The sequence below is a fragment of the Trichomonas vaginalis genome, chromosome III, assembly GCF_026262505.1.
Source record: "Trichomonas vaginalis G3 chromosome III, whole genome shotgun sequence".
NCBI lineage: Eukaryota > Parabasalia > Trichomonadida > Trichomonadidae > Trichomonas > Trichomonas vaginalis.
The window spans coordinates 15,930,408-15,945,869 of record NC_067205.1 but is presented as its reverse complement, the minus strand read 5'-3'; the positions used below and the strand labels follow the sequence as shown (position 1 = coordinate 15,945,869).

General features: G+C 31.5%; 7 protein-coding genes across 7 annotated transcripts; 3 read left to right on the top strand and 4 right to left on the bottom strand.

Moving 5' to 3' along the window:
- Nucleotides 1-117: 117 nt before the first annotated feature.
- TVAGG3_0710340 (uncharacterized protein) lies at nt 118-2,221 on the bottom strand (the record flags this gene model as incomplete). Its single annotated transcript, XM_001310834.2, has 1 exon — nt 118-2,221. A coding segment is annotated over one exon (2,104 nt), but the record flags the coding sequence as incomplete, so codon positions are not given.
- Nucleotides 2,222-2,387: 166 nt separating this feature from the next.
- TVAGG3_0710330 (uncharacterized protein) lies at nt 2,388-4,100 on the bottom strand (the record flags this gene model as incomplete). The annotated part of the gene is made up of 1 exon (XM_001310833.2): nt 2,388-4,100. The coding sequence occupies one exon, from the start codon at nt 4,098-4,100 to the stop codon at nt 2,388-2,390; it is 1,713 nt and encodes a 570-aa protein (XP_001310834.2).
- Nucleotides 4,101-4,489: 389 nt separating this feature from the next.
- TVAGG3_0710320 (uncharacterized protein) lies at nt 4,490-6,115 on the bottom strand (the record flags this gene model as incomplete). Its single annotated transcript, XM_001310832.1, has 1 exon — nt 4,490-6,115. The coding sequence occupies one exon, from the start codon at nt 6,113-6,115 to the stop codon at nt 4,490-4,492; it is 1,626 nt and encodes a 541-aa protein (XP_001310833.1).
- A 675-nt stretch (nt 6,116-6,790) lies between these two features.
- TVAGG3_0710310 (ER-associated misfolded protein catabolic process) lies at nt 6,791-7,570 on the bottom strand (the record flags this gene model as incomplete). The annotated part of the gene is made up of 1 exon (XM_001310831.1): nt 6,962-7,570. One exon carries the CDS (start codon nt 7,568-7,570, stop codon nt 6,962-6,964), a length of 609 nt encoding a protein of 202 aa, XP_001310832.1.
- Nucleotides 7,571-8,095: 525 nt separating this feature from the next.
- On the top strand, nt 8,096-10,948 carry TVAGG3_0710300 (TAG-278-related family; the record flags this gene model as incomplete). The annotated part of the gene is made up of 1 exon (XM_001310830.1): nt 8,096-10,948. One exon carries the CDS (start codon nt 8,096-8,098, stop codon nt 10,946-10,948), a length of 2,853 nt encoding a protein of 950 aa, XP_001310831.1.
- A 268-nt stretch (nt 10,949-11,216) lies between these two features.
- TVAGG3_0710290 (60S ribosomal protein L3-related family) lies at nt 11,217-12,524 on the top strand (the record flags this gene model as incomplete). The annotated part of the gene is made up of 1 exon (XM_001310829.2): nt 11,234-12,481. The coding sequence occupies one exon, from the start codon at nt 11,234-11,236 to the stop codon at nt 12,479-12,481; it is 1,248 nt and encodes a 415-aa protein (XP_001310830.1).
- Nucleotides 12,525-12,892: 368 nt separating this feature from the next.
- Nucleotides 12,893-15,001, top strand: TVAGG3_0710280 (ankyrin repeat and SOCS box-containing protein 4 family; the record flags this gene model as incomplete). The annotated part of the gene is made up of 1 exon (XM_001310828.1): nt 12,893-15,001. One exon carries the CDS (start codon nt 12,893-12,895, stop codon nt 14,999-15,001), a length of 2,109 nt encoding a protein of 702 aa, XP_001310829.1.
- Between the last annotated feature and the right edge of the window lie 461 nt (nt 15,002-15,462).

Sequence of the window (15,462 nt, the reverse complement as noted above, 5' to 3'; positions counted from 1 at the left end):
AAGAAATTCTTTTTTGTTCGTTATCCAATTTGTTCAAAATATTCTTCAAACATAAAAGTAAATAAGATTTGTTTTCTGCTTCTATTAATGTTTTTCTATCTGTTTTTCTTATTTTCGCTAAAATTGACAATATTTGTTCAGGCATTTTTGGAAGAGCTTGAATTAAAAATGAACAAATCATTTGGTCACATAAATATTTTGGTTCAGCTTTGAAAGCATGATTCAAGAAATCAGTTAGTTCTGGTATAAATATGTCATAATTAACGGAGGCAGTCAATATATCCCTTACATTTGTCGGTACAGGCAAAAAAGAGTTCTTTATCTGGAAAATTGTCAGAAAACTGAAAATAGAAAGTAATGTTTTGAGGGAATCTTCGAAATATGTGTGATTAGAAATAGTTATAACGCATGCATACATTATATAATCAACATCATTTGCAACAATCTTTGTATTGATTGTTTGTTGCCATTCTATTACGTAATTCACCCAATTTCTGATAAAAATTAATTGTTTTCTGACATTGTTGTTCTTTAATATCCTTTCTGATGATTCAACAATCAAAACTCTGAAGATTTCACCAAATAAATCCCTGTTTTCCATATATCCAAACTTAATTAACGTGAAAAGTCCTTCGTCAAAACAATTATTAAAATAATTTGTAAAAATGTCTTCGATTATTGGTTTTGGCATGTTTTTGTATAGTATTGGTAGTATCTTTACTAAATTATCACATTGTTTTTGCAATTCTGATAAAATTAAAACTAATTTCGCTTGATCATCAAAATTATTTGGAATAACTGAGTCCTTTGTGAAATTAGAAAAGAAATTTATGTATGTCTGATATAATGTAATGAATCTAAGATTGTATTCATAAACATCCATGATTTCTCGAGCACTTTTGAATGATTCATCCAAAATTATTGAAACTTGTTTCTCAGGAACAACAATTTTCTCATAAATTATCATCGCATGATACATGTCTTCTGATAATTCATATATTTCTTTGTGGTTTTCAATTGTTTTCTGATCAACAAAATTTTTTAAATTATTAAAATATTTTTTCATCAAAGAACCAATTGATACTTGTATAAAACTCATATGTGCTACATAATCGTTGTCATTTGTGAATTGTATGGCATCAATTAAATTTTCTAAAATATTGAAACGTTTCATTGGATTAATTACAGGATCTTGTATAAATTTGTTGATACAATGAACATATGTTGATGAATCTTTAAATATATCAGGAAATTGTTGACAAATTTGATCCAAAATTTTGATTGCAAAAATTCTGTATTGTGGAGAGTGATTAAATAAAGAATATATTTGTGAAAGAGCTGATTGCATGATTTCGGTTGATTCTTCCTTTTTTTCCGAAATTTTCGTAATAATTAAAATTAAAACGGTTTGGAGTTCATTTAGCTTATCCAATAATGGAGAAACTATCTTTAATGCGAGTTTCGATGCATCAATAAGTAAATCATTTAAATTTGTATCAATAATTGTTGGATCATAAGAAAGAAGCCTGTATGACTTAATTTTAAGCGAAAGAAATGTTTTGTATGTTCGAAAAACATCTGGATCTAGATCAATCGAAAGAATTGATTGAATTATTTTTGAAAAATTTCCTTTTGCGGTGAATTTAAGCGGAATATCATAGGATGCTGTATTTATAAATGAGTCAAATATTGGAATTAGCATATGTAATTTCTTGTAATTCTTATCTTTAAATTCATCAATGTAAAATTTGCATAATCTATCTATGGAATCATAATAAACGTCCATAAATTTTTGTAGTGGTTTTGATTGTTTAAGATTTGGAGAGATTATCGTGTTTTTTAGTATTAATGAAAGATAATATAAAGAATCAAAGCTGAGCTTAGGAACAATACTATTAATAGTTTTCATATTATCATCTGTCATTAATGATTCGTCAATTGAATAGCGTATTTCAGATAATGGCTTTAATATAAAAAATTTGTAGTCCGATCCTTGCTTTAAGTTTGCTTTTTCATGAAACGATTGTATTAAAGATGCTAAAATAGAACTTAGAGCTTCATTTAAATCTGTATATGAGCATGTATTAAGAAGAATTTTAAATTTGATTTCATTTTCAGGACTTAAAGGAGTTTTAATCATATTGTCAATCAAACTTTGTATGTCAGAATTCTGTGGAGATGAATTTTCCTCGTTTTCATTCGCTGGGGGAGGTTTGCCCATTAATTTGAATTGTTCTCAATTGGATTAGTTTTGTGAGCCCATATATTTGTTTATATATAAAAAAACTAGCAGATCTATTCTAAAGAAGATTGAAAAAAAAATATAAAAATGTAAAATTTGCAATGTTTTTATTGCAATAAAAAATTAAGTGTTGAAATGGAACTGTTTATATGTCCATTTCGTTTTCGGATTTATTCTCATCCGAATTAATTTCTTCATCATTTTGAGTATTTCCTTCTTGTTTCTTCTTTAAAAGAATAAATCCTACTACAATGGCAGCTGCAATGACTAATGTGGCTGCGACAACGCCTACAGCTATACCAATTGTTTTGCCTTTGTTATTAGATGGTGTTTCTTGAATCATGTCATTTGTTGGAGCATTTGTTGGCGTACTTAAACTTGGACTAGAATTATTGACTTCTTCCTCATCTTTCTTAGGTTCTTCCTCATCTTTCTTAGTTTCTTCTTCCAATGGTATTACGTACTTATCTAATTCAGATGATGAAGCAGACTTGTAAGTACTATTAGCTGATAGAATATATGATTTTTCAACGGAATAAGGATTTTCTATATTGATTGTGAATGTTTTTTCTTCATCATTATCAGGATGTTGTATGCGAATCATCATTGGCTCATCATAAGTGTTTTCTGTGGACAGAGTAACTTTTGAAGAAAAGGTTTCAAATATTCTCGAAAGAGTAAGGGCAAAACTATCTAAATCGAGAATTTGGATTTTTGTTCCTCCATAGGAGAAGAAAATATATAAGCAGACTGGTGAATCTTTTGGTATTTTTACCATATTTTCTGAAGGAATTCCCTTTGTTGTAAATGAAATCGATGACGATCCGAATACAATAACTTCTTCGCAAACTTCTTTTGGTTTCTTGTACATATTGATTGTAATGGTCTTGGAACTATATGCTCCATTATAGCTTAATAAAAGTTGTCCACTTCCCTTAAAATCGACATTCATAATTCCATATTTCAGAAGATCCTTTTCTTTACCTTCAGTTTTTGCAATGGCCAAAACACCTTTGAAATCTTCTGAATATAACGAGACAGATGTTCCTTCTTCGATCTGAAATACTTTATTCTCTGAGGTCAATCTTACATCAAATTTACCTATTTTTGGATATTCAACATCATGAAATGTAAACTCGGAAACTGAATTAGCGGATATATTTACAAAATCGTTATCATACCAATTATTTTTAGAAAAGTAGTTATATTCATGGATTGGCGAATCTTTGTAATAACTGTTGATAAAAATCTTATCACCAGCATAAATATAACGTGTTGGTGCGATAACAGCATATCGCATTTTTGGTATTTCATTAATAGCTTCTGAACTGGATTTTTCTGAGATGTAATTTCCGATAATTCTAAACTTTGTTGTAGATTTCATTGTACTCATTAGGGAATTCACAAAAATAATGGTTTTGGCTGAAATGGATCCACTTTTAGCTGATAAATAATCATTATACTTTTCGGAATAATAATTAACAACGAGCGCAGCTGACAATATCTTGTTCCATAATGGAATGTAAACATAATAGAGTTGATTATGATCATAAACTCTATTTGGATTTCTCTTTATTTTAAAGGTTTGTTCCATCAATAATTGATTATGAATTTCTAATTTATCACCATTTTCGTTAATAAAGTTTTCAGCATCTGGAAAGATAACTAATCCATAATAAAATGTAATTGTTGCGACACCTGTAGGAGGAACGTTAAGAAAACCATCAAAAGGTAAAAAATCTTTGCAAGCGAGTAAACCAGAACATAATGATTTATCAACTCTTGAGAAATCTATATCTGCGGGTGTTTTGGATGAGGCATATAAATATGCATTAGAATATTTATTAAATTCATACATTTGAAATTTTGAATATTCGATTTTGGTAGCTTTTGGATATTCAAAAACCATATAACAATCGCTATCTATGGAATTCTTTGGAATAATTGGAATAATGGAAATTGTATAAAAACCATCTATTTTCTTGCCTATATAATATACTTTTGTTAATGATAAATCGATAAACTCGATGAAATCCCCATTTGTTTCACCGTAAACTTTAATTTTGATAGTTGCGTCCCATGACCATTGAAATATTGGAGAATTTTTGGATATAGTTAGAAATTTCTTATTTGCATAGGCAATTAATAATTTTTCCCCATTTTCATCATAGAAACTATTAGAATCTTCAATCATAATAGGATGGGTTCTTGTATCTGAAATTAATATATCGGTATCATATTTTTTGTTTAAAGGCAATGAATTGATTTGTTTAAATTTAACTTGCACTTTATTGACATAGAAAAAGATATTTTTTGTACGTTTGTTAGAATTAGGTGATCGACAGTTTTACTTTGTTCATGGTAACTATCACGTAATGTATCTTCCTTTATTGTAACTGGTTTAATTTGGAAATAATCATTAGTTTTTGTTTGAGAAAAGTGAAGCTTCCAAAACCTTAAAAGTTTGTGGGATTCTGAATAGTCATCCATATTAGAATATAAATCATAATATTTTTCCTCATATGGATCCTTCAAGCTGAAAACTGCAAGGCAATTGACATTGTAATCGACTGATCTATGATCAAGTGTTATTGTATCATTAAGCTTCTTGTATAAAATTATGTATTGATCTACATCTGTCATGTTAAGTAAATAGAATTCAAAAACTCGAACTTGAGATGATGGTTTAATAATAATATTATGATCAAGGTTTTCGATATGAGTTTCGATTTTTGCATTGTTTTCATCAAAATAATCTTCTTTGTTAACTAAAATGAAAGATAATTTTGGAATATCTGGTTTAACAATTGTAACTTGTTGGTCTGGAAGAATATATATTGTATTATGTCCTAGAGAAGGGTTGAAATTATTGAGATTATCTGCAAAATAATTATCGACTGAATCATGATATTTTCCATCATTCAATAAATTATAAAATGAATTTTTGTCCATAGGTGTAGCAAAAATCGTAAATTTTGGATAATAATTTGGAACTACTATTAATGAAACATTATCATATGTATAGTTTTCTTCGTGAAGATAAATGTTAATAGAATTAAAGTCAACAGGATATTTTTCAAAGTCGTTCCTTAATGTTGGAGATGTATGATAAGTGACTGAGACTTTTTCATCAAATAATATTATTGTCCTAGCATAGTCGATAATAATAGGTTTTTCAACTACATTTCGAATAATTTGATCTACATCAATAATTGATCCTCCATCTGACGATGAATATGAACCTGGCTTGTATCCATCTGGCTCATTAATTTTATTTTCTGAAAATTGTTTGAAAATTATCCCATAATTGCTATTTGCAATCTTTGGACATTTATATACTCTTACCCATACATATCTAGTATTTGTAATGGTTTTGAAGTCTTCGTCTCTTGTTGGGACAGTTTCTTTAAGTTGGCCATTTTCTTCATAGTATACACTGTATTCATCAATACACCTACTAGAAGATTTATAATATGTTCCAAAGTATTCAATGTCGCAATTTGTATAAGATAAGAATATAAGATCCTTATTCACCATACCGTTAGAACGTGGAAAATTCATCAGTTTAGCTTCAGTCTTTCCTGAAAGAACGACAAATGTTAATCCGGATGAATACTCTGTAATATAAAATATATATAAAGTCGCTGTTTCTTTATGATCTGCTCTCATATCCAATGAATTTATATCTTCATATACTGATTTTATTTGATTGAGATCTACATCTACAAATTCTTTCGGATTTAATATGCAAACATAAGTGGCCCGAGTACTAAATTTTATTGTGGTTAAATAATATGATACTTCGACTGTAGACATTCCTGGGTCAATTGTAATTTCGCTGCTTAGAGAAGAACAAAGGAGAAAGCTTAGCATTGAAAATTTTAAACTTTGCCGATTATAAAGTCCAACTTTTAAGTCGTTTTTACCGGTTTTTTTCCGAAAAAAAAATAGTCGCAAAAAATTCTTGTCTTTGAAATTAATATATTTAAATCTTAAATCGTCTCAAACATTGAAAAAAGAGTCAAATCATATACCGGAAATATTTACGCTCGATTTGATCAATAGTTAATTGCAAATTACTTTAGGAGATGATCTGTTATCCTTAAGGATAGTAATAGATGTGTTAAAATTGAATGAAGCGAACAGATGAATATTACCATTCCAAATCTAATAACATTTTTCAAGCTTAAAGGGCCTAAAACCCACTGTAACAGATACATTTTTTCTCAAACCCAAGGACTATCAACAATTTCCAAGAATTTCACAGTAATAAAATCTCGAGAACTTATACATGCCTGGAAACATAATAAGAGTCCGGTGTTAATCAGCATTCATCATTCTTCTCTGGAAAAGCGCGTGTTTAAAGATTTTTGTTTTCGACAAAAAATAATTTGGAAATTCCTGACTTACTTGATAACCCTTACAAGTTCTAGCCTTATCTATATAACTTACAATTAAATGAAATCAACACATTTGAGAAATCCAAGATGGTCTTCAACTTAGAAAATAATAATCTGTAAAATTAACAGAACAAATGCATTTAGGATAAATTTATTGCATATTTGTCAAAATAGAAGCCTGTGCAAGTTCCAAATTTCCATAATAACTAGTTACATACTTCTTTTCGAACTAGTTTAAGATTGTATCAGATAAGTAATGAAACAAGTAAATCAAAATAAAAACATTACACTTTACTGGAGGAAAAAATAGAGTTTGGAATTAATCTACCAAACACACCAAACAAAATAGAATAATAATTAGAATAGAGATATAGTTTTTCTTGAAATATCTATATGTTTTGTGATACCATCTATTATTCTTGTAAGAGTTATCAAATTCGGGTCTGTTTTCGGCTTCGCCCTGTCCTCGAATAGTAATCAGCGAATCTTTTGTTATGTTTGGTGCGTTGCAGTTTGGACAGCATTCTGAACGAATAAGCCATTCTTCAATACATCTTCTGCAAAAAACATGACCGCATGGAGTTGCAACTGGATCGTGTAGTTCTTCCATACAAATAGGGCATGTGAATAAATCTTCTTCCTCTTGATTTTCGGTATCATCTTGTGGATTTTGAGGAGCTTCTTGTGCTGTGTTGATATTTGGTTGTTCTGTGTTTACATCTTCTTGTGTTGTGTTTGTGTTTTCTTGTGTTATGTCAGTATCGTCTTGTGGAGTTTGATAATTATTATTTCCGAGTTGATTAATGTAATCTTGATAATCATATTCCGGTATCTCTTCAACAACTATTGCCCCTGGTTCTTGTTGTGCGGCCGGATTATTATTTTTTGGCTCCACTACTGGAGTTGGAGTAAAATTATTGTCATTCATATTTTTGTTCAAAAAAAAAAAGATTGTGAGAAAAAAAATATAATAAATGCATTCTTTGAATTATGAGTAAATTCATCTTATCGTTTTTGGATTTTTAATGGTTAATAATATTTCCGTTTTCCCCTCAAATTTGAAAACAATTCAGAACGGAAAACGGTAATATTAAAAAACTTATATGAATTTAGAACAGAAGAGTTCTAATAGTGTGAGTTCTGTCTTTATCATTGTGCACACTTGAAAATTCTTAATCAATGCTCTTTCATTCCGATTTTGAATGAATCGAAAAAATATTGTTTGGAAAAGGTTTAATTGTGTAGCTCATTAATGTGCATCGGCGAATTTAATATGTTTTTCATAGATTCCACTTGATTTTATTAACAAATTAAATCGGCCATCAAAATTACTCACATTGGGAGGATATTATCAAGGAAAACTATATTTTACTCTTTGGTGATTATGTTTTGACAATCTGCTCAATTCGCTGAAAATATGCACGTTAGTAAATATTGGAGAGGGTTCGGATAGATGAGCGACCCAGAAATCTCCAAATATAACATGTGTAAGAAGCTTTCGCAACTGCACAAGGTTATACAATACTTATTAGTGAATTTAGATGAACAGAGATTTCAAGTTGAGATATTATCGAAAGATTATCAGTCAAACGAACGCACAATTTTCGATAATTATGAGCAAAATGCAACAAGAATCATTAATAACATCAATGTTGGATTAAATATCGATTCTGTACATAAATCTTTTTATAGAAAATATGACATTTTAAAAACAGGATTCAATCATGTATTCAATGAATCAAATAAAGAATTTGATTCATGGGAAAATTCAATTCAACAAGCAATTGGAGCAATAATCGCAGAAATTACAGAAATTAATGAAGAAATCAAATCTCAAAGCAATAATATAAACGAGAAATTCTCAAAATTCAATACAGAGCTACAACAAAATATAAAAAACGCGTCTTTTCAATCCAGAAAAGAATTAGCTGCAATCGATAAAGATAATAGAACGAGATATGCACAACTACAAAGTGAATCCGAAGAAAAAATCAATAATCTCATGAAATCTTTTGAAGAAAAGAAAAAAGGAGAAGAAACAAAAATTCGAGCTTCAACTCCTCTTCCAAATATGGGTCGGAGATCTTCAAAATCACAAAAAGAAAGGATTTATAATATCAGAGAAGCTGCTTCATCCCTTAAAAAGTCAATTTCTGCAACAGAAAATACAAATAAAAATAATTTTGTTGGATTCCATTCGAGAGTTCGTGCTATGATAGATCAAATGAATGAATTGAAAGAAAATAATCAAAAAGAAGTAGAAAATTTTCATAATATAATTGAAAATCTCGAATCAGAATTACAACAAGAAAAATCGACAGCTGAACTTGAAAAAGAAGAATTAGCTAAAGTACATGAAAAAGAAGTCAAAGATCTTGAAAAAGAGCTTGAAAATGAAGAAAAAAGTTATAAATCAGAGTATGAACATCTTAGTCGATTATATGATAAAGATATATTTGGCCAGAGTTCAGAAACTGATTCAATACGTCAGAAATTTTCTCCAGAAGCTCTTGACCTTCAAAATAATCAAAAACAAGAAATTAGTTTACTTAACACTTCAATAAATGATTTGATGACTGAATTATCAATATTTAAAGAAAGAGCTGATGATATAATTGCAAAATTGGTTCGAAAACAAGCAGAAATGGCAAATTCTTTTGATGACATCGTAAAAGAAACAAAAGACAGGTACGATAATGATATATCTGAGTATAAGAAGGAGTTAGAAGAGGAAATGGCTTCAAAAAAGTTCCAAATTGAAAATAATAAATCAATAAAATCAAAATCTCAAAATTCTGAGATTGAAATCAAGAAATATAAGGCTACTTTATCAGGATTAATCGGTGCCTATCATGCAAAAATAGGTACATTGAAAGAAACAGAAGATGCAGAAATTTATAAGTTAAAAAGTTCATTTGAGACCAATTTCCAAACCGAATCAAAGAAGCTTGATGCAGAATATGGATCAATGAAAGCTAAATCTGATATAAATTTTGAAATCGCTTCTCAAAAAATTCAAAGAGAGTTTTTAGACTTCCAATCTAAACTAAACTCGGAATCTTCAAAGAATTTGGATATGTTTGATGATAATTTTGATGAAATTAATAAAATTGAAGAAAAATATCAAAATGAATTTGATGAATTGAAGAAAGAATACGTCAAAATTATGCAAGTTAGCCCTCCAAGATCCGAAATATCCGTTGTAAATCATTACAATTTCTTGCTGGCAGAAAAGTCCAAAAAAAATGAAGCAATTAAATTGGAACGCGAGGAGATGATAGCTGATTTCAAAAGAGAATATGATTCCCTTACAAATACTCGTCCAAGAACTAGTTCAAGTGATAATGTTGAACATAGAATTGGACAAGCCAAAATTAAGATGATGAGTAAGCTTGTTCAATACGATAACACTATTGCTTCTATGTTGATAGATCTAAAGAAACAAAAACAAAGAGCATTAGATATTGCAATTACTTCAGATGATCCAAATACTGACAGTTTGAAGGCACATTTGCAAAATTTGCAAGAAGAAAGTAGTGAAACTATCAATAAACGTAAGGAAATTGTTGATAGCGAGATCAGAGCTCTTCAAGCTGAATTATATACAGAAATTGAGACACAAAAGACAGAAAGTGCTAAACTAACCGCAAAATATGAGTCAGAGATTGTGATTTTAAGATCAGAAGAACAGAAATTGATAGAAAAGAAGGTAAATTCACAAAGAGCTTTTGATATTAAATATAAATCTTTCATTGAAGTTGCCAAAAAGCAAATGGAAGAACTTCTCAAGTCAATAACAGATTTAAAGACAGGAAGAGTCAACAAAATAGAAAATGCTTCTCAAAAAGCAAAACTCGAAGCTGATAAGCAGAATTTATATATAATAGAAAACGAAAAACGCTTGGAGAAGCAGTTGAAAGAGGAAACATTAAGAATTATGAAGGAGAAAGAAAAATTATCAAATAATCACAAAAAATATGAATCTCCTGAAATTGATGAAGCCCAAAGAAAGCTGGATGAAGCAAAGAAGAAAATGTCGTTAAGAGGACCAAGGTCTGAAGAGCAGGATCAAATAGAAAAATTAACTCAAGCTCTTCATGCCAAAAATCAATATTTAATTATGGTAGGACGAGATATGCTTGACTATAGGTCACGTCTAATCGAGCAGGAGCAGGAAGTTGACGCTCGATTTGGCTATGAACCTTTAGTTTCAATTGGAAGTCAAGCTTATAATATAAAGCGGCCATTAACTGCAGTCTCGACGCTTAAAAAGCTTCCTAGACTGCCTGCTCCAAATATAGAGTAATTTTATTAAAAATGTTTGTATTGTGTTTATTAATTTACAACTTATTTTTAATTCATGTTAACAAAACGCCATATTTTGAGGTTTTGGTTTGCAACGTTCAAATATTAGCCTGATAATTTGGAAATTGATGAAAAATTGATTTAAATCTTGTGTCAGGATTAAAATTTTCGGATGAAAAATTAACAACAGATTATTTTAATTCATATTTTTCGTTTGATTTTTAAAATGTTCTCATTTCAAAGGGTCCATTGAAATAACCGCTGCGTGGCTCGACCTTTTCTTGCAATGTCTCATCGTAAGTTCAATGCACCACGTCGTGGTTCCCTTGGTTTCCTCCCACGTGGCCGTTCTCATGCCGTCCGTGGCCGCGTACGCTCATGGCCAAAGGATGATGCTTCCCAGAAGCCACATCTTTGCGCTTTCATCGGTTACAAGGCCGGTATGACACACGTTCTCCGTGATGTCGTTCGTCCAAACTCCCGTCTCCACAAGAAGGAAGCTTGCGAACCAGTCACAATCCTTGAGACACCACCAATGTTCGTTGTTGGTATCATCGGCTACAAGCCAACAGTCGAGGGCCTCAAGCCAGTCACAACAGTCTGGGCTTCCTACGTCAACGAAGAAGTCAAGCGTAACTACTACAAGAACTGGTACCAGTCCAAGGCTCGCAAGGCTTTCTCCTGCCTTTCCAACGGCAAGGCTGCTGAGAAGCGCGAGAAGCAACTCGAAGAACTCCAGAAGGAGGCTACAGTCATCCGTGTCATCGCTCACACACAGTCCGCCAAGACAACAACACGCGGTGTTGATGCTAACGAGCAGGGCGCCAAGAAGGTCCTCAAGGGCAACCACCTTGGCCAGAAGAAGGCTCACATGATCGAAATCCAGATCAACGGTGGCGATGTTGCTGCTAAGCTCAACTACGCCAAGTCCATCCTCGAAAAGGAGATCAAGGTCGCCGATGTCTTCACAGAGGGCGAACAGATCGACACAATCGGTGTTGGCAAAGGTTTCGGTTGGGAAGGTGTTATCCACCGTTACGGCACAAAGCGTCTTCAGAAGAAGACCCACCGTGGCCGCAGGAAAGTTGCTTGCATCGGCCCATGGAACCCAGCTCGTGTTCTTTGGTCAGTCGCTCGTTACGGCCAGCGCGGTTGCCACCACCGTACAGAGATGAACAAGCGCATCTACAGAATCGGTGCTGCCGAAGTTGAGGGCAAGATCAACGAGGGTGGTTCAACATCCTTCGATCTTACAAAGAAGTCAATCAACCCAATGGGTGGCTTCCCACACTACGGTCTTGTCAAGGATGACTTCCTCATGATCAAGGGCTCCGTTGTCGGCACAGTCAAGCGCGCCATCACACTCCGCAAGACAATCAACATCAACACACGCCGTATCGCCACAGAAGAGATCAACCTCAAGTGGATCGATACAGCTTCCAAGTTCGGACACGGCCGCTTCCAGACAAAGGAAGAACGCTCCAAGTTCCTCGGCAAGCTGAAGATCTCCAAGAAGAACGAGACACAGCAGTAAGAAGCTTATTAAAGCAGACTAAAATTTGCTTATTATTTCATAATTATTAATATTTTTTTCTCTGTAGATTTTGTTTTTAAACATGAACAGAATGGGATTTTTCCTCTACTCATGAATTTCAAAAGTGTTTTATAACATAAAATGATCTATTCCTTTTTCCAAGAATAGATCATTACTTTCATTCAATGTAGATATATTAACTATACGTATTAGTCCATGTTGGTGCATTCTGCTATAGATAGTTTCATATTAATCTCTTTGGATTACAAGATATAAATACTTAATGTCTCCTAAAAATTTCAGGCCCTCTCAATATTATACTAACATGTGTAGCATAGGCTTTTCCCTAATGAATTTTAAAAGATGTAAAATATGGAAAAATGAAAAAATATGACATTTTGTAAATTTTTAATGTCTGATCGATACATTAATTCAGATCAATACAGTAAACTGAGAAGTACCTATAAATACTATATCGATTCATATAATGCGTTGTATCAGCTAAAAACAGAAAATGACGAAGATTTAAACTCGATTTACAAAATTCTCAAATCAGAATTGATTGATTCAAAGAAGCGTCTCCCCCAAAATATAATCAAAGATATTTACAATATTATTCCGTATAATAATCGCTATGTAGAGTCATATTTAGCTCTTGCGAAAAAAATTACAGATGATTATCATTTAACAGAGACCAGCATTATATCAATGATTTATAACTTAAAAAATATTTACGCTCGTTTAGAAAATACAATTTACAGAGCAATTATAAATAATGATCTTACAAAATTCATTTTAATCGCTGAAAAAGAAGGATTTGATAATAATCAGCAACTTAGAAGCAATTTATATCCAAAATCTGGCAATAGATATTCATTACTTGAATTATGTTGTTATTACGGAGCAGTTGATTGTTTCAAATTTTTGCGAACAAAATTTAACTCAGAAATAACTCAAACTTGCCTAAATTTTTCGTTTTTAGGTGGAAATCCGGAGATCATGGGTGAATGTTTGAAGCATCAAACATCAGAAAATGAATGCATGAAATACGCAATTATTTCACATAACATTGATTTTATTACATTCTTGATGAATGAATACCATTTAGATATCGATTTATCTGATTGCGGAAAATATCATAATCTTGAAACATTTTTAGTTTATTTCGATCAAACTAATAACATTTTTAATTGTTTTATTTATTCAGCAATGTTTGGAATTCTACCACTTTGTAAATTTTTCTTTTCTCATGTTAAAAACATCAATGCAAAAGATAGAATTTCGAAAACAGCTCTTCATACTGCGGCAGCTGGAAATAGTAAAGAAATAGCTGAGTTTCTTATTTCGCATGGTGTAAATATCAATGAAAGAGATATAAATGGTCAAAACGCACTTCATATTGCAGCACAGTATAATAGTAAAGAAACGGCTGAGGTTTTTCTTTCACACGGTGCAAATATCAATGAAAAAGATGATCATGGAAAAACCGCTCTTCATTATGCAGCATGTGGAAATAGTAAAGAAATGACTGAGGTCCTTATCTCACATGGTGCAAAAATCATTGAAAAAGATGATCATGGAAAAAACGCACTGCATATTGCAGCACAATATAATAGTAAAGATACAGCTGAAGTTCTTCTTTCACATGGTGTAAATATCAATGCAAAAGATGAAGAAGGGAAAACTGCTTTTCAAATTGCAGCAGAAAATAATAGTAAAGAAACAGCAGAGGTTCTTATTTCACATGGTGCAAAAATCAATGCAAAAAATAAAGATGGCAATACCATTCTTTTTATTGCTGCAGAAAATAATAGTAAAGAAACAGCTGAATTTCTTCTTTCACATGGCTTAGGTCCCAATGGAAAAGATAAAACTGGGAATACGGCTCTTCATTGTGCAGCATTTCATAATAGTAAAGAAACGGCAGATGTTCTTATTTCTTATGGTGCAAAAATCAATGAAAAAAATAAATATGGACAAACCGCTCTTCATATTGCAGCAGAAAAAAATTGTAAACAAACAGCAGAGGTTCTTATTTCTCGAGGTGCTAATATCAATGAAAAAGATGAACATGGAAAAATCGCTCTTTATTATACAACATATAGAAATTGTGAACAAATTGCCGAACTTCTTCTTTCACATGGTGCAAAAATCAATGAAAGAGATGATAATGGAAAAACCACTCTTCGTGTTGCTGCAGAATATAATAGTAAAGAAACAGCTGAGCTTCTTATCTCACATGGTGCAAATATCAATGGAAAAGATGATAATGGAAAAGCCGCCCTTCATCTTGCAGCATTTTCGGATAGTAAAGAAATAGTCGAGCTTCTTATTTTACATGGTGCAAATATCCATGAAAGAGATGATCATGGAAAAACCGCTCTTCATATTGCAGTAGAAAATAGAAGTAAACGAATTGCTCAATTCTTTATTTCTCGTGGTGCAAACGTCAATGAAAAAGATGAAGATGGGAAACCCCCTCTTCAAATTGCATGGTCTAAGAATCTTCGTTTGAATTAGCTTTTTAGGTCACAAGGTTGAACATTCAACTAAAAAGGCCGCAAAAAATAAAATACCCGAGATTGAAGAAATAAATTAGAAAGATAATTAAACAATGTGATAATTCAATTTTACACTCTCTAACATGTGAAATATTAACCTGGTTTATCTTGTTGAATGCATATTCACTAACATTGCCACAATAATGGAGGATATATTTGATCATTTCGGAACTTATTTTATTTAGTATTTTGGAATATCAATCACTTCAAATTGTTTTGGGCATTACAAATTCATGAAAAAATGGCGCCCAAAAAAATTTGAATTGATGGGTATTGTACTATCAATGAGGAGGATATTTTATTGTCGTCTGGTAAAGTGACAAAATAATCATTGTCGTCTAAAAAAGAGATTTTTCAAGCATTTTTTGGTACCTAAATAAAGGAAGAGCATCAATTCCATCTATGTATATAGTGTGCAAA